General features: G+C 37.3%; 3 protein-coding genes and 1 pseudogene across 3 annotated transcripts; all 4 read right to left on the minus strand.

Moving 5' to 3' along the window:
• Nucleotides 1–338: 338 nt before the first annotated feature.
• Nucleotides 339–4934, minus strand: LOC136152401 (olfactory receptor 5H8-like). Its single transcript, XM_065913691.1, has 2 exons — nucleotides 4846–4934; nucleotides 339–1300 (listed from the first exon to the last, which is right to left on the minus strand). The coding sequence occupies exon 2, from the start codon at nucleotides 1280–1282 to the stop codon at nucleotides 347–349; it is 936 nt and encodes a 311-aa protein (XP_065769763.1). The 5' UTR covers nucleotides 1283–1300; nucleotides 4846–4934; the 3' UTR covers nucleotides 339–346.
• A 3735-nt stretch (nucleotides 4935–8669) lies between these two features.
• LOC136152525 (olfactory receptor 5H8-like) lies at nucleotides 8670–11474 on the minus strand (annotated as a pseudogene).
• A 2799-nt stretch (nucleotides 11475–14273) lies between these two features.
• Nucleotides 14274–15212, minus strand: LOC136152411 (olfactory receptor 5H8-like). The gene has a single exon (XM_065913699.1). It carries the CDS (start codon nucleotides 15201–15203, stop codon nucleotides 14274–14276), a length of 930 nt encoding a protein of 309 aa, XP_065769771.1. The 5' UTR covers nucleotides 15204–15212.
• A 4814-nt stretch (nucleotides 15213–20026) lies between these two features.
• LOC136152526 (olfactory receptor 5H2-like) lies at nucleotides 20027–20965 on the minus strand. Its single transcript, XM_065913841.1, has one exon. The coding sequence runs from the start codon at nucleotides 20963–20965 to the stop codon at nucleotides 20027–20029; it is 939 nt and encodes a 312-aa protein (XP_065769913.1).
• Nucleotides 20966–27256: the final 6291 nt, after the last annotated feature.

Raw genomic sequence — 27256 nt, forward strand, 5'->3', positions numbered from 1 at the left:
ACGATCAAAGGCCTCATATTTGAGTTCTTTTCAGAGGTACAGCACAATTTTAGTGCATAATATATGTTTAGTAAATGGACTTATAAAACCACAATGAAGAATATACAGGCATGTAAAATATTTTCATTTCTGCTTATTTTAGTATGATATGAATACTTGATTAAAATTTCCTGTGTGTTTAAATAATATATACAAATATTTAAAATCATTTATTAGGTACTAAAATCTTATGTCATTAAAATAATAGAACAGTTATGGATGCAAAAAACTTTGAACATTAAACACAATTAAACATTTAATCTACATAATTGTATGTTGCTTTCATATACAAGAACACATATTAGTATTAAATCTTACTGTTTCTTTTTAATATTTTTAGCAGTGAATTTATGACTTTTTTATTTCTCAGGCTGTAGATAATTGGATTTAGGAAAGGAATTATGACAGTGTAAAACAGAGAGTCCATCATATCCTGATCACCTGCTTGCGTGGATCCGGGACGCACGTACATAAAAAGAAGAGGGCCATAGTATAAAGAGACAGAGAGGAGGTGGGCCCCACAGGTGGAGAAGGCCTTCCTTATGCCTTGTGCAGACTTCTTTTTCAAAATTGTGAAGAGAACTAGCGTATAAGAGATAAGGACAATAAGAATGGTGAACACCTGTATTGAGCCAGAGAAAATAAATATCATCAGAACATTAATAGAAGGGTCAGTGCAAGAAATTTTAAACAACGGCATGATGTCACAATAAAAGTGGTGTATTATGTTGTCATTACAGAAGGTTAATCTGAATAAAAAACCTGTATGAATTAAGGCATGAAAAAGACCACCAACAAATGATGAGACTAACATTCCCATGCATAGTCTATGAGTCATAACCGCTGAATAAAGTAGTGGGTTGCATATGGCTAGATAACGATCATACGACATCATTGCCAGCAGAAAACATTCCGTAGTTGCACTGACTGCAAATGAAAAAAATTGCACCAGGCATTCAGAGAGAGATATCCTCTTATTCTGGGTGATAATGTTGACCAGCATCTTGGGAGTCACTGTGGAGGATAGCCAGATATCCACTAAGGCCAAATTCCCAAGGAATAAGTACATGGGGGTTTGAAGGTGAGGGTCATTCCAGATGAGAGCAATCAGACCAAGGTTTCCCATGATAGTGAGGAGGTATATCATCAAGAACAGCAGGAACAGGGGGACTTGCCATACTGGTTCATATGTAAGTCCTGTGAGAACAAACTCTGTCAACTCTGTTGCATTTTTTGTTTCCATATCCTTAATAGATGGTCTCTGAAATACAGTGCAGTAGATGGAAAAAGGACAGTCATCAGTCATTTAAAAAGAAAATTTCAGGAAGATAATAGAAATAAAAGCATACACTAGAGTGCTCTTTGTTTTATTTACTCTTACTGAAATAAATGAAAAGTATTTTTGGGAAATTATTGTGCTGGAAAAAACCAACTATTATGTTGGCTAAAAATTTTGTTCAGTTTTTCTGTATGGTCTTATGGAAAAACCCAAACAAACTTTTTGACCAACCGCATATTGTATCTCAAAATGTATGTGGGGATGAACAGATGTAGAATAGAGGAAAGATATTCTGAACATGGGCAAATTTATGGGAAAACTACTAAGGTAGAGAAATCCCATGTTTTAGTTATAGATGCAGCATCAGAAGTAAAAATATTACAAGGGCCTGGTTTAACAGATGAATTCACTGCCATGTACGTCATAAATGGCATCTAATAGTATGCACTTTATAAATGCTCCCCAAGTGATGTAAATGTATCTGAAGTTTTTAGTTCATATGTGATATGACATTGGGAGTTTTGAGACCGCAAAGAAACAGATCAAAATAAATCACAATGTAGAGTTACTGGGACTTGGTGACACATGAGATATGAAGAGTGTGTTAGTGAAAGTTGCTCAGTCGTGTCCAACTCTTTGCCACCCCATGGACTATACGGTCCATGGAGTTCTCCAGGCCAGAATACTGGAGTGGGTAGCCTTTCCCTTCTCCAGGGGGATCTTCCCGATCCAGGAATTGAACCAGGGTCACCTGCATTGCAGCAGATTCTTTACAAGCTAAGCCACAAGGGAAGCCCAAGAATACTGGAGTGGGTAGCCTATCCCTTCTCCAGCGGATCTTCCTGACCCAGGAATCAAACCAGGGTCTCCTGCATTGCAGGCAGATTCTTTACCAACTAAGCTATCAGGGAAGCTGGACGAGTGGGTTAGTAAAGATGGAAGTCACTTGGTGTCTTACTAGGTGATCATGGAAAATTAAGGAAAATTCAGATGCAGAGGCCAGTTTTTGCAAGAAACTTCTTCTGAATATCAAAGTGACATATATTTAGCAATAATAATCTATAAGAGCGTAAAAGAAATAATGACTTAGGAGACATTGAGGTGGCTGAAAGCATAGTATGTATGGCCTATCCAGAAGACAGCGGACAGTGTGGATAAGGTAAAAGAAAATACATGTGGAGGTGTTACATTAAAATAGATACTCATCATGTATTAGTTAATAATGTTTGATTCTCTTTTCTGCCATATGACTCTTGGTATTAGACAAAAATTAGCATTCACTCTAGAAGTCAAAATTCTAAAAACTGACCTTCTCTACCCCCTGAACCTAGAGTGAGGGAACCAGATCTACCATTAGCCACTCAAACTCATCTACACTGAATTTGGATATGAAGAAGGGAGAAAGAGGTCAAATGTTGAGAAAAGAGATTTTTCAAGTCAACGAAGTTGCAATATCATGACGCAAAATGCATCCTGCACCCACAACAATGGCATTTTCATTGTGAATTTAGCATTCAAATTCAGCAAATGGCAACAGGTCTCCCTGAGCTAGAGCTGCAGTATGATTTTGGCGGTTAACTGTTCAACTGCTTTTTTGTGTGTGTTCCTGCCCATTTGTCCAGTGGATTTATGTAACTTCCCTAGCATTTTCTTGTTAGAGCCAATTTCCATTGAATTAACTCATTTCACGTTGCAACCAGGAACACTGGCTCACACAAGGAGGGAAAAGAAAAGACCAGAAAAGGCTACTGAACAGTGACTAGAGAAGCAGGAGGGAATTAGAACGGTAGTTTTATGACCCTAAGGAGTGGAAAGCCCAAGAAAGACAAAGGAAAGTACAGTTTATTTGGTAAAAAAAAAGTAAACTGAAATCACTGAGTTGGATTTAAGAGATTTGTAATGGCTTTAGTGAGATGAGTTTCCATTTGTGACAGAACAGATGTCAGATAATAATGAGTAATGAGTGGGAAGCAAGTGGCAGAGCAGTGAGGAATGAGGGAGAGTATCTGAGATGTGGAGACAGATGCAGATTATTTTTTGTCTTGAGAAACCATGTCATTAAATTTTCAAAAGAAAGAGAGGCAGGCATTGAGAAGAAAGAGGATAAAGGGATAGAATGGGAAATTTGGAGGGGGAGATGAAAAGGAAATAAGAAGCAGGAAGAGGAGAAGGGATATAGATGGATAAGTGTAGGACAGACAAGGCATTGAAGAGGGAATGAGGAGGTATCAGAGAAAAGCTTAGATGAAATAAGGAGAGGCTAGAGGTATGGCTCAAATATTTGTCTTAAATTTGATTTTTGTTAAAAGCTACCACTACTATATATCCTTTTTCTTTTATTCAAAACCCTGTTTATTTCCTATGGAAGTTGTATATGGAACAGAGACTTTCATTTTAATTTTACTTTATAAATTTGCATTGTTGGTAAATATTCTACCACTGCACAGTATCTTTGTTATTATTATGATTACAGCTGACTTTCCCTAGAAATCCTGATGGGTTTACCTGACAGATTCTGTTTTTCTACCAGTTTGATAGCAGAAAAAATTGAGGCAAGTACTGGAACTTAATACAGGCAACGTAAATAACCGCTCCAAAAATTTGAATTTGTTAAATGTATATTTGGAATGGGTTTTGTTCCATGCAGTCCCAATAACTAATGAAAATCAAATTTTCAATTCAATGTGTGGGTGATTATTGAGTCATAAGGCTGAAAAGAGCGCTGGGAAACATCTTCTGAATTTTTCCAGATATATATACTTTTTTCAATGAAATTATTGTCAGAAGTTGGTGAAAGGAAAGAGAGGTTATGGTTTAAGCAAATTAACTTAAAATTTAATTTGTTAATGTGGTTAATTAAATGAATCCTCATTGGAAGGGCTGATGCTGAAGCTGAAACTCCAATACTTTGGCCACCTGATGCGAAGAGCGAACTCATTGGAAAAGACCCTGATGCTGGGAAAGATTGAGGGCAAAAAGACAAAGGGGTGGCAAAAGATGAGATGATTAGGTAGCATCACCGACTTAATGGACTTGAATTTGAGCAAACGCCAGAAGATAGTGGAAGACAGGGCAGCCTGGAGTGCTGCAGTCCCTGGCATCGCAAAGAGTTGGACATGACTCAGTGACTGAACAACAATAGCAACAAAATGAAATGAGTGTTTTGAATACAATTATCAGAAGGATTTCTTATACAGGAAACATTATGACTTAAATCCCCAAACTCACTTTCAATTTTTTTGACATTCTACTTCACCAAAACTTATCCTACAGAGTCATTGTAATTATTCTAAGTAAATAATTGTATATCATTAAGGAATACAATGTAGTCTTAGAGCTATTTTGCTCATCCAGATTTTACTCACAATAATAAAAGTTACAGATTATTCACTGTTCACTTTTCATTTTCAGTTGGCTATGCATTGGCTTCAATTGGCTTATGAATGAAATCAAAGTTGTTATAAGTTTAGTAGTATTTTAACTTTGTATAAAAAATAATGAGAATTATAGAAATCATTCACTCTTACCAATATCTCTTAAGAAACTGTGGAGATCCTTTCAGTTTTTTGCTTTCTGAAGTAGAAAATAGTAGAGAAACACTGCAGTGATTCTACATAGGCAGCATCAGTTTGCACACTGGTTCCAAGTTCAGGAAAATGTTGTTTATATGAATTTGTTTTGAACAACATCAACCAATTACATAACTCTGTGCTTTTGCCAGAGGAGGAAGTGAAAAACCCATATTCCCCTGATAGCACCCAAGGATTCTCTTTACAACAGTCCTAAGCATTTCCACTGGGTGTTATTGACATGGACATTTATGAAGAATCCAGGCAATCTGCAGGGCATTACAGACTCTGAAATAAAAATCAAATCAGTTTTGACAGTTCCAGATTTTTTAAAAATTGGAATTGCACTACTTATATCACAGATGACATTTCTAGCATGTTTATAGAAACTCCAGTTTATCTGTGAATTTTGATACTGTGTGTGCTTTTGTCAGTATGGTCTGATTTAACTAGTCACACTTGGTTTTCATGAAGCCAAAGTTTTAAATTCCCATTATGAGCCAACCCCAAGTAAATTGTCCTCTTCATGAAGACTATAACTCATATTCCATGCCTATTTCTAACTTTCCACTTTACAATGAAATTTGATGAGAAATCTTCCTAGGCATGGGTCAGGGAGAGGCGCAAAACAAAAATGAAAAGAAAGAATGCATGGGAAGTAGCCTAGATCAGTACTCCTCGGACTTCAGGTCCTGTGAATCTCCTGGTGAGTTTCTTAAAATGCACATTCTGATTCAATAGGTTAGAACTGGTCCTGAGTGTCTTCATTTCTAACAAGGTTATACCTCTGAACGTTTGCACTCTTCAAGGTCTTCCTTCATTTGCAGGTCTAACTTTTTAGGGAGCTAGACCATTATAGAAAGAAAAAAAATGCAAATGGGGTTGACATTCATAGAGAGCAAAGAGGAGCTTTTTTGGAAGGCCAGCACAGGTGGGATCATGGAAGATCTGGAGTCTGGGTCGGGGACTTTGTTCTTTATCTCAATCGAAAGGGAAACTATTGAGGGATTTTGAACATGAGGGTTACATATTCAGACTTGCCTTTAATTATTAACAGACATTGCTGTTGAACATTTATTTATAAATATAGTGACATTATTTATGTCAAAGTAGTGTAATATGAAAATGATAATATTTAGTTTTGATATCTGAAAAATAGAAAAAATGTTTAACCTCCACTTGGGACCAACTTAGTAGCTAGGAAAAAAAAAAACAAAGGGCGTAGACTTTGGTAGACTCACTAATCAGTTATCCTGTGTTCTCAAAAGTATGCTAGTGAAAGCAGAAAAAGGCATGGGAAAAAAAAAACAAAACATCGTAGACCAAATAGAAGTCAGTATGAAAACAGCGAAGGATGGAGTAAGCAGTATACTGTTCATTAGTAGCTTCAGCGTAACTCAAACGCAACAATTTACTGCCCCTTCAGCTGTGTGTGTGTGCAGTCACAGTCATATCTGACTCTTGGCGGCCCCGTGAACTGTAGTCCGCCAGGCTCCTCTGCCCTTGGGATTTTCCAGGCAAGAATACTGGACTGGGTTCCCATCTACTTCTCCATCAGTTTTGTATAATTATCTTTTAACTCATCTTTTTGTCCATGAATGAGTACAAAGGTCTGCATTGCTGCTCTTAATATGAGTAGTCTTTCCAATTTTAGTCATTTTAATAGGTGAAGGATAAGTTGTTGCATCTGGCACCTCCTACAAAAAAAAAAAAAAAAGGACACAACACCTAGTGGGACCCTGTGGATTTTAGAAACAACACCATCGTCATTTGGGTGTGTTATTCCAGTCCATTCCAGCCAGAGCTGCTAGCTTTGAGTGTGGCTCAGAATGCGAGAACGTTTACAAAAGGTCCAGGCTGCTGTGTAAACTGCTCAGCCAATTGAACCACATGATCTCACAGAAACTGTGGTGCTTGGAGTGGCAGTGGCAGATAAGGATGCAGTTGGGAGTCTTTGGCAGGCCTTTTGGGCATCCCTGGTAGCTCAGATGGTAAAGAATCTGCCTGCAGTGTAGGAGAACCACGTTCGATCCCTGGGTCTGGAAGATCCCCTGGAGAAGGGAATGACTCCCCACTCCAGTATTCTTGCCTGGAGAATTCCATGGACAGAGGAACCTGGCAATCTATAGTCCATGGGATTGCAAAAAACTGGACATGACTGAGTGACTAGCACACACTAGCACACACAAAAAGTAGAGCAGAACCTTGATTCTGGAGCAAAGGCCTGCATCCACTGCAAATAACTACTCTCCTTGTGACAAATAGCTGTTGGCCTGGGTCTAGGCATTTTTAGAGGCTGAATGCTTAAACATTTAAAATGCTGGTTAAAATGCCAGTTTTCCATGAGACCAGAGCAGATTTTCATAAACTTGGTGTTATATAACCCACCAAGCCATAAAATTGGCAGTACACTGCCATAATTTTGTCAAATGGAAGAGAAATGTACCGCCTGAGCAAGCCCTCAGGACACCAGTATCTTTCTTGAAAAAACATGATCCCCATACCTGCTGCAATGACTTCTCTAGTCCAGCCTGCACTATGGCCTTGTGGGTTGGTCTCTATAATCCATGGAAAGAGGAAGAGATTACCTGGAGCTGATTTAACAATGATTCTGTGCCACATGAAGACACCATCTGAGGGTGGACAACTGCATCACTACTGACTCTCTCTGTGACATACCTGTAGGACAGTAGTGATGGAATATCCTCCCATTGGGCAAAACTTTGAGCAGTCTACCTGCTTGGTTTCCTGGAAGGAGAAGTGGCCAGATTTATCATGATATGGGCTTCCCAGGTGGTGCTAGTGGTAAAGAACCCACCTGCCAATGCAGGAGACATAAGAGACACAGGTTCAATTCCTGGTTCAGGAAACTCCCTGGGAGAGGAAATGGCAACTGATTCCAGTATTCTTGCCTAGAGAATCCCATGGATAGAGGAGCCTAGAGGGCTACAGTTCGTAGGGTCTCAAAGAATGAGACATGACTGAAGAAACCTGGCACTCACACACATGATGATATATAATATGTTAGTTCTAATCCCTGAGTTGGAAGATCCCTTGGAGAAGGGAATGGCTACCCATTCCAATATTCTGGCCTGGAGAATTCCGTGGATTATATAATCATGGGGTCGCAAAGAGTTGGACAAGTCTGAGTGACTTTCTCTTTCACATATGAGTTTCAGGTATACAACATAGTGACTCAAAATTCTTATAGATTAGCATATTAAAAAGCAGAGACATTACTTTGCCAACAAAGGTCAATCGAGTCAAGGCTATGGTTTTTCCAGTGGTCATGTATGAATGTGAGAGTTGAACTGTGAAGAAAGCTGAGCGCTGAAGAATTGATGCTTTTAAACTGTGGTGTTGGAGAAGATTCTTGAGAGTCCCTTGGACTGCAAGGAGGTCCAACCAATCCATCCTAAAGGAGATCAGTCCTGGGTGTTCATTGGAAGGACTGATGTTGAAGCTGAAACTCCAATACTTTGGCCACCTGATGTGAAGAGCTGACTCATTGGAAAAGACCCTGATGCTGGGAAAGATTGAAGGCAGGAGGACAAGGGGATGACAGAGGATGTGATGGCTGGATGGCATCACCGACTCAATGGACGTGGATTTGGGTGGACTCCAGGAGTTGGTGATGGACAGGGAGGCCTGGCATGCTGCGGTTCATGAAGTTGCAAAGAGTCAGACGTAAAAAAAAAAAAAAAAAAAGAGTCGGACGTGACTGAGTGACTGAACTGAACTGTCATATGGCACCATCTGATCTGTGTTATTATATGACTGTATTAGTGAAGGAGGACTGATACTAGTATACATTCTAAGCATTTTGCTATTTTTGCCAGTGAGTCTGCAACTCTCTTATTTCTTAGACTGTAGATAACTGGATTTAACAAAGGGATTATGACAATGTAAAACAGAGAGTCCATCATATCCTCGTCATCTGCTTGTGCAGATCCAGGGTGCACATACATGAATAGAAGAGCCCCATAGTATAAAGAGGCAGATAGCAGGTGGGCTGCACAGATGGAGAAGGCCCTCCTTATGCATTGTAAAGACTTCTTTTTCAAAACTGTAAAGAGAACAAGTGTATAAGAGGCAAGAACAATCAGAATAGTTAACACCTGTATAGACCCAGAGAAAATAAATATCACCAGAAATTTAATGGAAGGGTCAGTGCAGGAAATCTTAAACAATAGTATTATATCACAGTGAAATTGATGTAATATGTTGGAATTGCAAAAAGTTAATTTGAACTAAAAAAACATTATGAATTATAGCATGGAAAAGGCCACGTAAAAATGACAAAACTAACAGCCAGATGCATAGTCTATTGGTCATGATCATTGGCTAAATTAATGGTTTGCAAATGACCATATAGTGATCATATGCCATTGTTGCCAGCAGAAAACATTCTGTGGTTACACTGACTGCAAAGGGGGAAAAAATGTATTTTGCATTCAGTGAGAGAGGTCATTTTGCTCTTGCACAGAAGTTGACCAGCATCTTGGGAGTCACTGTGGAGGATATCAAGGCATCCATAAAGGCCAATTTTCCAAAGAATAAGTATATGGGAATGTGAAGGTGAGGGTCATTGCAGCTGAGAGCAGTCAGACCAAGGTTTCCCTCAATGGTGATGAGGCATAGCACCAAGAACAAGAGGGTTTGCCACTGTGGTTGATACTTAAGTCCTGTGAGAACAAACTCTGTCAGCAATGTTGTTGCTCTTCCATGTCATCACTGGATATTTCCTGAAATCATTGGAATAAATATTTATTACTATTTAACATGGATTTTCTTGGGTAAATGGAAATAAATTCTTACTTAAATTCAAAAAATGTGAAGCAATGAACAGATTTAGAAATATGGAAGACATTCTAAACATGTGTGAAATTTGTGGAAGTAGGGTGGAGTGTGATAGGGAATTGTGTCTAGGGCATGGATATAGGGTCTAGGGAAAGGAAGTTCGAAAGACTTAGATAATGAAATAAATTGAATGATTTGCAAAGTATCTTGAACATTACTCATCAGCTAGTAAGTATACACTGAAAATAAGAGATACAAGTGGCACTGTAAGATGTTTTTTAAAATTTGTATGAGGTAGTATAGAAAATAAACTGTAGGGAGTGGAAATTATAGTCAAGAATATTAGCCAGGACGCTGTTACATTGTTCAGTGGTTTCCAAACCAAATTACACATTAAAATTGGCTAAGGAACATTTTGTGCAAAATATAGATCATGAGGTTTAATGTACATATTGATTTAGTGGGTTAATAATAAAGTCTAATAATCTGTATTTTTAAATTGTTCCTGAAGTAATTAAAACAACTCAAGTAATTAAAACTCTTGGCTTAAAACTCAGCATTCAAAAAACTAAGGTCATAGTCCCATCACTTCTTGGCAAATAAATGAGGGGAAAATGGAAACAGTGGCAGATTTCTTTTCTAGGGCTCCAAAATCACTGTGAACCATGAATGCAATCATGAAATTTAAAGGCACTTTCTCCTTGGAAAAAAAGCTATGACAAAACTAGATAGCATATTAAAAGGCAGAGTCATCACTTTGCTGACAAAGGTCTATATAGTCAAAGCTATGGTTTTTCCAGTAGTCATGTACAAATGTGAGAGTTGGACCATAAAGAAAACTGAGCACTGAAGAAGTGATGCTTTCGAGTTGTGGTGCTGGAGAAGACTTTTCAGAGTCCCTTGGACTGCAAGGAGATCAGGCCAGTCAATCCTAAAGGAAATCAAGTCTGAATATTCATTGGAAGGACTGAGGCTGAAGCTAAAGCTCCAATACTTTGGCCACCTGATGTGAAGAGCCAGTTCATTGGAAAAGACCCTGATGCTGGGAAAGATTGAGGGTCTGAAGAAAAGGGGATGACAGAGGATGAGACGGTTGGATGGCATCATCAACTCAATGGACATGAGTTTGAGCAAATGGCAGGAGATAGTAAAGGACAGGGGAACCTGGTGTGCTGCAGTCCATGGAATTGCAAAGAGTCAGACACGACTGAGTAACTGAACAACAACTTTGTACTCCCAGGCCAAACTTGCCTGCTATTCCGGGTATCTCTTGACTTTTTGCTTTTGCATTTCAATCCCTTATGCTGAAAAGAACATCTTTTTTTGCTGTTAGTTCTAGAAAGTCTTGTAGGTCTTCATAGAACCATTTGACATCAGCTTCTTCAGCATTAGTTGCTGGGACATAGACTTGGATGATTCTGATGTTGAATGCTTTGCCTTGGCAATGAACTGAGATCATCCTGCTCTTTTTGAGATTTCACCCAACTTCTGCGTTTCAAACTCTTTTGTTGACCATGAGAGCCACTCCATTTCTTCTAAGGGAGTCTTGCCCACAGTACTAGATATAATGGTCATCTGAATATATATTTTTCATTCTGTTATTCTGGAAAATTATTCTATACTAATATAAAAATGCACTGTTCTTTTAATGAGTTTTTGCTTTATTTTGAAAAACTGAAGGGAGATATGATAGCAGAAGGCAAGCTGCATGCAGTAACCGTCTCAACCCAAGGAATCTTCTTGTGCTTTGTACAAGATTCAAAAAGAGTGATGCACTCTTACTGCATTCTATGTGTTGGTACTGTGATTTTTTTTTAGTTTCATAAATATTTCACAAATACTTGTTTACAAATTCATATGTGCAAGCTATTCTGCCATTCACTGCAAAAAATACAAAGTGTTAAGACTTCTAAGTTGTAATCTAAAAGAGTTTTTAGGCCCAAAATAAGTAATATCCAAGTCCAAGGGTGGTCTAAGAAGAGTAAATAAAAGAGTTTTAAATGAGTGTGCATTGCCATCCTCTTTAGGGCAATCTGAAAGTAGATCATCTACACTCTAAGATACAAGATAGACCTTGAAGAAAGACACCATGGAAATTATGAAGGATCGGTTGCGGGCTGGGGAGGTGGATTCTCTGTGGGGAGACCAGTAAGAGCAAAAGGACATAACTGAGAAGGGAAGTGTATCCAGAGTCTTTCAGTGACTTATTGTTGATATAAAAGAGAGTTCACAGGAGAATTGTGAAAGAAAGGACTTGGAGTTCAACCATAGTATAATTGAAAGGACCTCAACTTATACCACAGTGAACAAATGCAGAGCAAGGAAGATAGAGAAAGAAAAATATATAAATATATATATAGATGTACATATATATAGAAACACCATATAGTCTGAACATCCACATGCATAAATAGATATATGCTAAAGTTTGTGTGTTGTGTGTATACACACACAAACACCACACAAAAAACGGGCTAATGGCAATTCATTATAGATCCTTGAAGAGTAATATGATTTAATCTGAGTTCTTTTTACAAAGAAATATCTGGCAGATATGTTTGGAAAATGAGAGAATGGGCAGAATGAAGTGGATAAGTAACTAGAATTTTGTAAATCACAGAGGTAAGTGGTTATGAAAGTGAGTGTCACAGTGGTATCAGTAAGAATGTGCCTAGTATGAGTGATGAGAGGGAAAGAAGGGGTGGACCTGAAGGTGAATCACTCTTTATTCTTAGAGCATGGAGTGTGATGAAAATGAATATTTAAGGACTTTGGGGCACAAACATGCAAACTCTTGTTCATTTTCATTTCTTTCACAGCCACCCCACAGGCATCAAAATAGCATATCTTAACATTTGAACTTTGATGAGATGCATTTAGATCTCCTCATTGTCCACCACACATCCTGATAAGCTGATATCCTTTACATGTTTCTAGTTTCTCACTAGGTTTACTTTCTAAAAATTCAAAGAATATTAATCCATTTTTTCTAGCCTACCCCTTCATTCTTCTTCTTTTAGGCTATACAGCATAAATCTTCAATATAATCTGCTAGCTTTCTTAGTGAAGCTTTTCAAATTGATCAATAAAATACAGACACAAAAAGGACTGTAGAAGTCATAGACAATGAAAGAAAACATGCCTCTTTGCCTTTTCCTAAGCATCACTCTAAGCTAAGATCATCTCTTGCAGTGTAGTTCTGTTTTCACTGTCTTACTTCCATGCCATTTTTTTCCTCCTTGCTTTTCCTTTCTTTGTGTGATATGACAGGTGATTACCAAAGAAGTTCAGTTCAGTTCAGTTGCTCATTCATGTCCAACTCCTTGCGACCCCATGAACCGTAGCACGGAGTCCACCGAAACCCATGTCCATTGAGTAGGTGATGCCAACCAAACATCACATCCTCTGTCGTCCCCTTCTCCTCTTGCCCTCAATCTTTCCCAGCATCAGGGTCTTTTCCAATGAGTCAGCTCTTCACATCAGGTGGCCAAAGTATTGGAGTTTCAGCTTCAGCATCTGTCCTTCCAATGAACACCCTGGACTGATCTCCTTTAGGATGGATGGGTTGGATCTCCTTACAGTCCAAGGGACTCTCAAGAATCTTCTCCAACACCACAGTTCAAAAGTATCAATTCTTCAGTGCTCAGCTTTCTTTATAGTCCAACTCTCACATCCATACATGACACTGGAAAAACCATAGTCTTGACTAAACAGACCTTTGTTGGCAAAGTAATGTCTCTGCTTTTTAATATGCTGCCTAGGTTGGTCATAGCTTTTCTTTCAAGGAGTAAGCATCTTTTAATTTAATGGCTGCAGTCACCATCTGCAGTGATTTTTGAGCCCCCCAAAATAAAGTCGGTCACTGTTTCCCCATCTATTTGCTGTGAAGTGATGGAACCAGATGCCATGATCTTAGTTTTCTAAATGTTGAGCTTTAAGCCAACTTTTTCACTCTCTTTTTCACTTTCATCAAGAGGCTTTTTAGTTCCTCTTCACTTTCTGCCATAAGGGTGGTGTCATCTGCATATCTGAGGTTATTGATATTTCTCCCAGCAATCTTGATTCCAGCTTGTGCTTCCTCCAGCCCAGCATTTCTCATGATGAAAGTTACCATAGCCTAAATAAAGTGGAATATGGGACCTTTGACAGCAGATGAAATTCCTGGGATTTGCCTCTGTTCAATCAAATTCCAACTTGCCTCCACTGTGGAGTTAAAAGTATTAAGAGTCTCTGTCTCTAGGTCTATGGTTTATAAGAATCAAAGATACCATAAACAATTCCCCCTTAGAGTAACTTCACTATTTTAGTACTTTATGCATTTTTAGTCACGTTCTAGAAAATAAAAGCATATAAAATGATTGTTTGCGTTTGTTTTTTGCTTTATTTTGGTATTCTATAAACAGTTTAATAAAAATTTTGTATTAAGAAGTACGAAGTATTTAGGGAATTTATTACATACTAACATAAGTCCCAAAATTATAGGACATTATAAGTACAAAAAAATTTGAATACTAATCATTACATAGCAAGATCAAAACTATACAATTTAATTAATGCTTTATTGAAAATAGATGTTACTATGAGATCTAAGAATATCTCTTTAACACTTTTGTCAGTGAATCTATGACTTTCTTATTTCTCAGGCTGTAGATAAGTGGATTTAAGAAAGGAATTATGACAGTGTAAAATAGAGAGTCTGTCATATCTTGATCATCTGCTTGTTCAGATCCAGGGTGCACATACATGAAGAGAAGAGGCCCATAGTATAAAGAGACAGACAGAAGGTGGGCTCCACAGGTAGAGAAGGCTTTCCTTATTCCTTGTATAGACTTCTTTTTTAATATTGTAAAGAGAATAAGTATATAAGAGATAAGAACAATGAGAATGGTAAACACCTGAATTGAACCAGAGAAAATAAATACCATCAGAACATTAATAGAGGGATCAGTACAAGAAATTTTAATCAGTGGCATAATGTCACAATAAAAGTGATGTATTATATTAGAGTTACAAAATGTTACTCTGAATAACAAACCTGTATGAATTATGGAATGTATAAGGCCACCTAAAAATGATAAGACAACTAGTTGCATGCATAGCCTATTGGTCATAATCACTGAATAAAGTAATGGTTTGCAAATAGCTACATAGCGATCATATGCCATTGTTGACAGCAGAAAACATTCTGTGGTTACACTGATTACAAAGGAAAAGAATTGTACCATGCATTCAGAGAGAGATATCATCTTACTCTTGCCTAGGAAATTGGCTAGCATTTTGGGGGTCACTGTAGATGATACCCAGGCATCCACAAATGCTAAACTCCCAAGGAATAAGTACATGGGGATGTGAAGGTGAGGGTCATTGCAGATGAGAGCAATCAGACCAAGGTTCCCCATGATGGTGATGAGATATATCATCAAGAACAGAAGGAACAGGGGGATTCGCCACTCTGGTTGATGTGTAAGACCTGTGAGAATGAACTCCGTCAGCTCTGTTGCATTTTTTGTTTCCATATCCTTGATAGATAGCCTCTGTCTGAAACAAGTGCAGTAAATGGGGAAAAAAAGTTATCAAGAATTTTAAAACTAATATTTGTTGAAGGTAATTGAAATAAAACCATATATTATCTAAATGCTCTTTATTAATCTTACTATAGTACATACAATTACTTGTATAAGTTATGTTAAAACAGTTCAATTACAACATTTAAAAATTTGTACAGAAATGAGCAGATTTAGAAGAGAAGAAAGACTTTTGGAGATGAGCAAAATTAGGGGATACTATAGAATGAGGTCAAGAAATTCTATGTGTAGGACATGGATGCAGCATCTAAATACAGATATTAGAAGGACCCAGTTTTTAAAATGAATTGAATGCCATGTGAGTGATCTTGAGCTATATTCTTCAAGAAATAAGCAAGAAATGAAAACATAAAACAGGAAGTGGCAACATCAGTTAGTTTTGAAATTAAATATTTGATTGCAGAAAATAGACTGCAAGGAGAAAAACTTGTGTCATAAATACTAATCAGGAAGTTGTGACTGTTGTCCAGTGACTCCCAAACTAGATTAGACATCAGAATTGTCTGAGGGAAATTTTGTGCAAATTATAGATTCTGAAGTATTACTGTAGACATCAGATCAGTAGATCTTGAATGGAGTCTGATAATATGTATTGTAGAAATATTCCCCAGGTGATTTAAATGTGTGTGAAGTTCTTAATTCATGTGTGATATGACATTAGGAGTGACAAAGAAGACAAAGTGAGAGGTCAAAATATATCAAAATGAAGACTCATTTGTGTTGCTGAATGCAAGTTTGTGTCTCCGATGTACTGTGAGGTCAAACAAACCAAAAGTCTGAGTTTGGAGTAGAGAAAGGTATAATGCAGGGACTAGCAAGGAGAATGGGTGGCTTCAGCTCAAAAAATCCTAACTCACCAACGGTTTTCAAAAACTGATGTTGAAAGCTCAGATGAAACGGCCAGTTTTTGCAAGGAGCATCCTCTGAACACCCAGGTATATAATTCTACAAAAGTTTAATAAAAATAAAAAGTAATGACTTGGGAGTCATAGAAGTGGCTAAAATATAGTATGATCTATCCATTGAAAAATGTATACAAGGTAAAGGGAAATAAAGCATGAAAATAAATTTGAGGAAATTTAAAGAGATTTAAAAGTGGATATGTGTGTGTGTGTGTGTGTGTGTGTGTGTGTGTGTATGTGTATATACATAATTTTAGATACATAGCACCTGATCCTAATTTCTACCTAATAAGTCTAGAAACCAAACTTCTAGAAACTGACTTTTCCTTGAACCTAATGTAAGGGGGCTTGATCTACTGCTAGAAACGCTACTGCACATACACTGAGTTTGGAATATATAGAGAGAATGACAAAGATTTGATGTGTGCAGAAGAGAATTTTGGTTGCCAACTCAAAGAAGGCGACAGTATCATGTCCCCAGAAAATGAATCCTGTGCCAATCACAATGGCATTTTCAGTGTGAATTGTGGTTTTTAAGGTCAGCAACAGTGATAACAGGGCTATTGAGCTAGAGCTAGAACATTTCTCCAGTGGGTTTCTCCAACTTTCCTAGCATTTCTTTGTTGGACTCAGTTTTCATTCAGTTAACTGTTTTCCTCTTGGAACCAAGAGTACTGGCTCACCCAAAAAAGAGAAAAGGAAAGACCAGAAAAGGCTACTGAGCAGACTGATCAGAAAAGAGGGAAGGAGTTGGAAAGCTGAGTGTAGGGAACTTAGAGAGAGGAAAATACTTTAAAAGCACAAAGGAATGTAGAGTGCCAAAAGTGAAATCACTGCTCTTGTTAAGATAAGGAGTGAACAGAGATAATTGAGTGTGGAAATCAAGAGGTTTTTAGTGGCTCTAGTGAGAGCCATTTCCATTTTGTCATAGAACTGAATCAAAGAACACTGGAAAGTGAATGGAAGCAAATGGCGCAGCAGTGAGGAGAATGAAATGGAGTATCTGAGATGTGAAGAACAGATGAGATTTTTTTTTTTTTCCTTGTAGAAAAATGTCACGAGAGTTTTCAAAAGAGATAGAGGCAGGCATAGAGATGAGAGTGGGTAGGGAAGTAGAATGAGGCGTGTAGGTGGGTGGGGAGAAAACATGAAACCACAAAAAGCAGGAAGAAAACATGAAACCACAAAAAGCAGGAAGAGCGTAAGGAATGTAGATGGATAAGTGTAGAAAAGAGAAGGAAATGAAGAGGGAGAGGAAGTATCAGAGAAAGGCTGAAGATGAAATAAGGGGAAAGTCTCAATGGTTTGGGGGCCTTATGTTTATATTAACCCTGGTTTTCCTTGAAATTTTTCAACACTGGGAAGCTTTCCTTTTTCTTTCCTTCAAATATCCAACTTTTTATTCCTATGGAATTTGTGTATGACAGTGTTTAATTTAAATAAATTTACTTCAGAAATGTATATTGTCTATAAATAAACTAACACTGCATCAAACTTCATGTTTGAAAGATCCTTTACCTTTGCTTTTACTGAGATTAGAGCTGACTTTCTCTAGAAATCCTTCTGGTTTTCCGTCACAGCATTTGTTTATCCACAGTTTTTATTAGCAGAATAAAATTGAGCCAAAGACTGGAACTGAATAAAGGTCATATAAATAACCAGTGCCAGTAACTGCAGCTGTTAACTGTGTATTTATTTGAAACACACTTTCCTTCCATTCAATCCCAAATCAGTAAATAATGAAAAATTGTCAATTCAGTGTATGGATACTTATGAAATAATAAAGGTCAAAATGATTGAGGGCCATTTCCAGCACTTTTGCATATATATGTACACAGATATACTCAAAGAAATAATTAAGGAGTGGATGAAAGGATAGAAGGGTTACTATTTAGGTGATATAACTTAAAATTTCATCCACCAGTGTGGTTAATTAAATGGAATAAATATTTTGAACACAATTATCAGAAAGATTACTTACACAGGAAGCATTGTGATCTAAATATTTAAATCAACTTTTAATTTAACGTTCTAGTTTACCAACTCTTATCCTGTGGAGTCTTGTGATTATGTTAAGCAGATAATTAAGTATGATTAAATGGTAAAATGTAGCCTTAGAGCTATTCTGCTTATTCATATTTACTCACAATAGTAAAATAAACAGATTATTCACTATTTACTTTCAATTTTCAAATGCCTGTTCAGGTATCTTGTAAATCAAATCAAAATTATTATAAATTTAAAAGTATTTTAAATTTCTATTAAAAGTGAATATTATTGAGTCATCCTCTCTTACCTATAGCTGTTAAGAAATTGTTGAGATTGAGAGTTTGGCTTTCAGAAGCAAAAAATAATACAAGAGCCCCAGAATGACAGTAACAGGGGTGATAGTTCTTCCCACGGATTAACTTTGAAAGCTTAATTTTCCAGGCTCAGGAAAATGCTGCTTATATACATTTTAACTATGTGCATTTGCCAGAAGAGGAAAGAATAATAAAATAAAATTCCCCTGATAGCACCATTGATTCCCTTAATGACAACCTAATATGATGTTAAAGTGCTACACTCAGTATGTCAGCAAATTTGGAAAACTCAGCAATAATGAGAGTCCATTAAAAATCTTTGAATAGTTATATGATTTATTCTCAGTTCTTTTTACAAAGAAAAATCTGGCAGATATGTTTGGGACATAAGAGAGAATCAGCAGATTGGAGGCAATAAGTAATTAGAGTTTTAGAGGTAGGTGGTTATGAAGGTGAGGGCCACAGTGGTATCAGCAAGAATGTACCTAGAATCAATAGTGAGAGGAAGACAAGGGGTGGACCTGACGGTGAATCACTCATTAGTCTTAGAGTATGGAGTGAAAATGAACATCTGGAGCACACACATCCAAACCCTTGTTCGTGTCTTTCCTAGCCTCTCACTGGGCAGTATGGTATCATATCTTGACATTATTTGAACTTTGTTAGTATGCATGTTAGTATGCAAAGCTTCTCATTGTCATCCACACATTCCAATAACCTTTACATATGACTATTTCTTTTTCTAATTAGTTTCACTTTGAAAAAAGAATTCTAGGAATATTGACCATTATTTTCCTACCCTGCTTCTTCATTCGTACCCATCCTAAACTTTCAGTTTATCTATTAACCTTCTTAGAAAAGTTTTCCAGATTGACCTACAAATACATACACAGCCAGAAAGGACTTTAGAAATCATCATAGATAGTGAGCGATAACTTGCCTTTTGTCTCTCTTGGAGCCCAGGAAGGTAAAAGCATCTCTCATAGTGTAGCTCTTTGTCTTCATTATCTTAGATCCCCTGTTATTTTTTTTTTTTCTCATTGCTTTCCCATTTCTTTCTGTGATATGAGAGTTGATTCCCATGAGAAGTGAAATTTACCATGCACCAAATAAAGTGGAATGTAAGACCTTTTGATGGCCAGCAGAATTCCTAGGGCTTGCCTCTCTTCATTCAAATACCAACACGCCTCCACTTTGAAGTTAAATGTGATTGACTTGTAAGTGTCAAAGACATCATAAACAAGTCTCCTTCAGAGGAACGGCTCTGTTTTAATATTTAATGCATTTTAAAACCACATTGAAGAACATACAGGCATGGAAAATACTTGGGGTTTTTTGCTTTATTTTAGTATTCTATAAAGAGGATTAAAATTTTTATATGTTTTTGAATAAGAACATGAATCTATTTTATGGGACTTATTAGTTACTAATGTCTTAAGTCTTAAGTAATAGAACAATTATACATCCAAAAAAAACTGAACACTATCACATAGCAACATCTAAACTATATAATATTGTTAATATTTAAATGAAAAGAGTACCGATAATACTATGAGATGCAACTATCTCTCTTTAACATTTTTGTCAGGGAATCTATAACTTTCTTATTTCTCAGGCTGTAAATAATTGGATTTAAGAAAGGAATTATGACAGTGTAAAATAAAGAGTCCATCATATCTTGATCATTTGCTCGTGTGGTTCCAGGTCGCACATACATGAAGAGAAGAGGCCCATAGTATAAAGAGACAGACAGGAGGTGGGCCCCACAGGTGGAGAAGGCCTTCCTTATGCCTTGCAAAGATTTCCTTTTTAATATTGTAAAGAGAACAAGTGTGTATGAGACAATAATTATCAGAATGGTGAACACCTGTATTGAGCCAGAGAAAATAGATAACATCAGAACATTAATAGAAGAATCAGTACAAGAAATTTTAATCAGTGGCATGACATCACAGTAAAAATGAAGTATTATGTTAGAGTTACAGAAGGTTAATCTGAATAAAAAACCTGTATGAATTAAGGCATGAAGAAGGCCACCTACAAATGATGAGACTAGCAGCTGCATGCATAGTCTGTTGGTCATAATCACTGGATAAAGTAATGGTTTGCAAATGGCTACATAGCGATCATATGCCATTGTTGCCAGCAAAAAACATTCTGTGGTTACACTGATTGCAAAGGAAAAGAATTGTACCATGCATTCAGAGAGAGATATCATCTTACTCTTGCCTAGGAAGTTGACTAGCATCTTGGGGGTAACTGTGGATGATAACCAAGTATCCACAAAGGCCAAGTTCCCAAGAAAAAAATACATCGGGATATGAAGCTGAGGGTCATTGTAGATGAGTGCAGTCAGACCAGTGTTTCCCATGATGGTGATGAGATATATCATAAAGAACAGCAGAAATAGGGGAATTTGCCACTCTGGTTGATGTCTAAGTCCTGTAAGAATGAACTCTCTCAGCTCTGTTGCATTTTTAGTTTCCATATCCTTAATAGATGGCATCTGAAATGCAATGTAGTAAATGGAAAAAGGACATCATTTATTTTTAAAAGTGAGTATGCTGAGGGCAATTGAAATAAAAGCATATACTAACCTGAATATTTTTTATTTACTCTTACTATGATACATGAAAATTAGTAGTAGAAAAGTTATATTCGAATAATGCAATTACATCACGTAAAATTTTTTTCAGAAGTGAGCAGATTTAGAACACAGAAAAACATTATGTCATTTAAAACTTTGCACAGAAATGAGAAGATTTAGAAAAGAAGAAAGACATTCTGAAAATGAGCAAACTTAGTGAATACTACATAACCTCAGATATACAGATGACACCACCCTTATGGCAGAAAGCAAAGAGAAACTAAAGAACCTCTTGATGAAAGTGAAAGAGGAGAGTGAAAAAGTTGGCTTAAAGCTCAACATTCAGAAAACTAAGATCATGGCATCTGGTCCCATCACTTCATGGCAAATAGATGGGGGAACAATGGAAATAGTGATAGACTTTATTTTTGGGGGCTCCAAAATCACTGCAGATGGTGACTTCAACCATGAAATTAAAAGACACTTGCTCCTTGAAAGAAAAGCCATGACCAACCTAGGCAGCATATTAAAAAGCAGAGACATTATTTTGTCAACAAAGGTCCATCTAGTCAAAGCTATGGTTTTTCCAGTAGTCAAGTGTGGATGTGAGAGTTGGAATATAAAGAAAGCTGAGCGCCGAAGAATTGATGCTTTTGAACTGTGGTGTTGAAGGAGACTCTTGAGAGTCCTTTGGACTGCAAGGAGATCAAACCAGTCAATCCTAAATGAAATCAATCCTGAATATTCATTGGAAGGACTGACATTGAAGCTGAAGCTTCAATACTTTGGCCACCTGATGCAAAGAACTGACTCATTGGAAAAGACCCTGGTGCTGGGAAAGATTGAAGGCAGAAGGAGAAGGGGACAACAGAGGATGAGATAGTCAGATGGCATCACCGACTCAGTGGACATGAGTTTGAACAAGCTCTGGGAGTTGGTGATGGACAGGGAAGCCTGGTGTGCTGCAGTCCATGGGGTCGCAAAGAGTTGGACACGACTAAGCGACTGAATTGACTGATAGAGTAAGGTCAAGAAATTCTTTGTGTAGAACATGGATGTAAGAACAAAGTAACAGTGTTAGAAGGGACCAGTTTATAAAATGAATGAAATGCCATGTGAAGATCTTGAACTCCCTTCTGCAAGCATTCGGCAAGAATCTTAAACTTATTAGACAAGGAGGGAGAACATCACTTATTTTTTGAAGTTAAATATTTGGCTATAGAAAATAGGGTGCAGGGAGAAGAAACTTGCATCATAAACAATAATTAGGAAGCTGTAGCTATTGTCCAATGATTCCTAAACCAGATTACACATCAGAATTGTCTGGGGGAGTTTTGTGCAAAATATTCTGAAGTATAACTGAAGAAATTGATTCAGTAGATCATGAATGGGCTCTGATAAAAGGCATTTTATAAATATTCACCAGGTGACCTAAATGTATGTGAAATTCTTAGTTCATGTGATATAACATTAGGAATGATTAGGGAGACAAAGAGATCAAAATAAAATTGAGAATGAAGATCACTTGTACTGCTGAACTCAAGTTTGTGTCCCCGATGCATAAAGAGACCACTTAAACCAAAAAGTTTGTTTGGGAGTTTGGAACAGAGAAAGGTCTAGTACAGGGCCATGCAAAGGGAATATGTGACTTATATTCTAAAATCCTAACTCATCCTTGGTTTTTGAAGAAGAGTTTTTAAAGGCAAAACTTGGGATGAGGGCTCCAGAATGTATGACTCTCTTCTGATTGGTTTGTGATGGGGTGACAGGGTGTGTTCCAGGAATCTTGTGCTCAGCCTGAAGTTACCATCCTCCACCTGGATAGAGGCCTTAAAGAGAAACTTAAAGTTATGTTGTTATGTATATTCCTTGAGGGAGAACAAGGACCCTGCTTCATCTCTGCAATATTGTTTGCTGACTATTCCTCTCTGCTTCTGTATTCCCCCCTTTTCCTAATTAGGAACTGTTTGAATCTGACCTTAGGAACTCAGGGAAGGTCTAGGAGCTAAAGTTTTTTTCCTACAAAGAAATGGGAAATACTGAAAGTCTTTTCTACTCATGAGGGCCCCCCAGGGTCCTGCTCAGTTTCATTGGAACTTGGTGACATGTAAGATATGAAGGAGTGATTAGTAAAGGAGAGAGCGTAACTAAGTGACTGGGCAGATGGACATCAAAAATTGACATAGAAGACTCAGATGCAGGAGCTAGTTATTGCAAGAACATCCTCTGGATATTCAAGTTAGATAAACTTCACAGTATGATTCTACAAAAGATTGATAGAAATAATGACTTGGGAGTCCTTGAGGTGGCTGAAATACATAGTATGTATGGCCTTTCCATTGGCCAGTGTGAGTAAGGTAAAAAGAGAGAAGGCATGAAAATAAACTTGAGGAAGTTATGTTAGAGAGAAATGGATGTATATCATTTATTAGATGGAAAAATCCTTATCCTCTTTTTTTTACCACACGAATTTTTTGGTGGCAAACAAAAACTGTCATCTACTCTAGAAGCCAAAATTCTAGAAAGTGACTTTGTCCTCCCCCTTGAACCTAGGATGGGGCAGGGAGGGGTGGGGGGGTTTGGTGAGGCATTTGATTTAGGGTTAGACACTCAAACTCTTCCCTTGTGACTCAGCTGGTAAAGAATCTGCCTGCAATGCGGGAGACCTGGGTTCGATCCCTGGTTTGGGAAGATCCCCTGGAGAAAGGAGAGGCTACCCTTCTCCAGTATTCTGGCCTAGAGAATTTCATGGACTATATAATCCACGGGGTCGCAAAGAGTCAGACATGACTCAGCAACTTTCACTTTCACTCAAACTCAGAGCTCCCTGGTAGCTCAGCTGGTAAGGAATCTGCCTGCAATGCAAGAGGCCTGGGTTCAGTCCCTGAGTTGGGAAGACCCCCTGGAGGAAGGCTTGGCAACCCACTCCAGTATTCTTGCCTGGAGAAATCCCCATGAACAGAGGAGCTTGGCGGGCTGCAGTTCATGGGGTTGCAAAGAGTGGGACACAACTGAGCGACTAAGCAAAGCACCCAAACTCACCACACTGCATTTAGAACATATATAAAGACAAAAATCATATGTGCACGAAAGGGATTTTGTTTGCCAGCTCAACCAAGGAATAAGTGTTGTGACCCCAGAAAATGAATCCTCTGTCCACAACAATGGCATTTTCAGTGTGCGTTGTGGCATTTAAGTTCAGTTACAATGATAACAGGTCTTACTGAACCAGAACTGAATCATGATTTGGGTGTCAGCTGTCTGATTTCTTTCTTTGTGTGCCTTCCCGTTTATCCAGTGGATTTCTTCAACTCACCCTAGCGTTTCATTATTGGAGCCAATTTTCGTTCAATTAACTTAATTCTTCTTGCAACCAAGAGCTCTGGGTCACCCAAAAGGAGAAAAAGAAAGACCAAAAAAGAAAAAAAAATGCTCCTGAGCAGAGTGAATAGAAGAAACAGGAGGGAATTGGAAAGCTGTGTTGGGAATTCAAACAGAAGAAAATACTCAAGAAGAACAAAGTCAAATACAGTCCTTAAAGCAAAATGAATATTCTGATAGGACAGAGTGAAAAGAAATCTTTGCATGTGGGAATTAAGCGACTTTTAGTGGCTTTAATGAGAGCAGTTTTCATATTGTAACAGAGTTGAGTTAGAGAACAATCAGAAGTGGCACAACAGTGAGAAGAATGAAAGAAAGTATCTAATATGTTGAGAACAGTTGACATTTCTCTACCACCGGAAGACAGATGTGATTTTTTTTTTCCTGTAGAACAATATCATGTAGTTTTTCAAAAGAGAAAGAGGAGAGTATTGAGATAAGAATGGGTAGAGAAGTGAAGTGGAAACTTTGATTGAGTGAAAAGAAAACAAAAAGGAACAAAAAACAGAAAGAGACTAAGGACCATGGATAAGCATAGGAAAGATCAGGAAATGGAGAGAGAGAGAAGTATTAGAAAGGCTGAAGATGAAATAAACGTCTCAGAGTTTGGGGGCTTAGTGGGGGCAAATATTTGTCTTAACTCTGCTTTCATCAAAAGTTGGCAGTGCTGGGAAACCTTTCTTTCACTTTTCTTCAAAATTCCAAGTTTATTTTTGTATGGAATTTATATATGAAGTAGTATTGCATTTTCAATTCATTTTAAAACTGTTCATAAATATACTAGCATGACCTCAAAGTTCTTTTCATATTTAAAAGATTCTTTATCATTGTTATTACTGTAATCAGAGCTGAATTTATCTAGAAATTCAGCTTTTCTTTATAGCATTTGCTTCTCCACAACTTTTAGTAGCAGAATCAAATTGAGCTAAATACTAAAACTGAATAAAGGCAATGTACCTATAATTGCAGTTCTTCCATGCAATCTCAAATTAATAAATAATCAGAAATTCTTAATTCAGTGTGTGGGTACTTAAGGCCTACCTTTTACTAAAGGTCAGAAGAGACTAGAGGGGTATTTTTACCATTTCAGAAGATACATAAATAGATTGATAGATGATATATTTACATATTCAGTGAAATAACCTAAGAAATACATAGAAAAGTAGTGAATGTAGGTTAACTAAGTAGAATAAATATTTTGAATACAGTTGTCAGGAAGACCTTGCATGGGAAACATTGTGGCCTAAATATTTCAACCCACTTTTAATTTATTTAATGTTCCAGTTTACCAAAGCTTATCTTATGGAATAATTATATAATAGTTGTATTAACCAAATAATTAAATATCACTAAGGATTACAATGTGGCCTTAGCGCTATCTTGCTTGACCATGTTTACTCACAATAATAAAATATACAGATTATTCACTATTTGTTTTTCATTTTCACCAGGCTATTTTGATATCTTGTAAACCAAATCAAAATTATTATAACTTTTATAGTATTTTAAACTTTCAGTTCAGTTCAGTTGCTCAATCATGTCCGACTCTTTGTTTTCAGTAAAAACATAATGTTATTATAGAAATCATTCTCTCTTACCAGTATCTACTAAGAAGTTTTCAAGATCCTTTTAGGGTTCAGCTTTCTGAAGTAGAAAATAATACAAGAGGACTGCAATGACAATAACACAGGCAATAGTTCTTTGTACACTGTTTCATTTTGAAGGCTTCATTTTCCAAGTTCAGGAAACTGTTGTTTATATGAATTTGTCTTTAACACAGAGTAAATAAGTTGTATAGTTGTGTGCTTTTGTCAGAAGAGGAAAGAGCGTAGAACTCAAATTCCCCTGATGATGCCCAAAGATTCCCTTTAGGACAAAGCTAAGCTGGTCTGCTGGGCATTTTAGACTTGGACATGTATGAGAAATCCAGGTTGTCTCATTGGGCATTACAGACTGAAATCATAAATATCAAGTCATCGTAGACAGTTCCAAGGTTTATCAATTGAAATTGCACTTCATACCACTTCTTTCCACCACAGGCACTTTTGAGATGTTATGCAAACTCCAGTTTATCTATAAATTTGATATTCTAAGTTCTTTGATGAGTACAGTATTGTCTGAGCTCATCACTCATGATTTCAGTGAGGCCAAAGTTACAGATTCTCTTTAGAAGTCAACTCCTAAATCTTTCCTTCTTGTGCAAACCGTGGCTCACATTCCACAACTACACCTGACTTCCTACTTTAAGCTGAAAACTAGTGAGAAATCTTACTAGGCAAAATTCACAGGAGGAGAAAAAGAAAAAGAAAACCAAGGAGCCTAAGTTAGTGATTCTCAAAAATTAATCCAGAGGTTTTTTTTTAAATGCAAATTCTGTTTAAGTAGTGATGACTCTGTATCTACATTTCTAATATGGTGTTGTCTCCAGACATTTGCCTTCTTCAGTTTCATCATCTGCAGGGCTACCTTATCAAAGAACTAGATCATTAGAGAAATAAACCAAAAAATTTTGCAAATGTAGCAGAAATATAAAGAGAAGCAAAGAGGAGTCAGAGTGGACAAGGGAAGTCAGCATTAGTGGGGTCACATCAGACTTCACAGTAGGTGAGGTTTTGTTCTATCAGTTCAGTTCAGTTCATTCGCTCAGTTGTGTCCGACTCTTTGCGACCCCATGAATTGCAGCACGCCAGGCCTCCCTGTCCATCACCAACTCCCGGAGTTTACCCAAACTCATGACCATCGAGTCAGTGATGCCATCCAGCCATCTCATCTTCTGTCGTCCCCCTCTCCTCCTGCCCCCAATCCCTCCCA

This window comes from Muntiacus reevesi, chromosome 21 (assembly GCF_963930625.1).
Source record: "Muntiacus reevesi chromosome 21, mMunRee1.1, whole genome shotgun sequence".
Classification (NCBI taxonomy): Eukaryota; Metazoa; Chordata; class Mammalia; order Artiodactyla; family Cervidae; genus Muntiacus; species Muntiacus reevesi.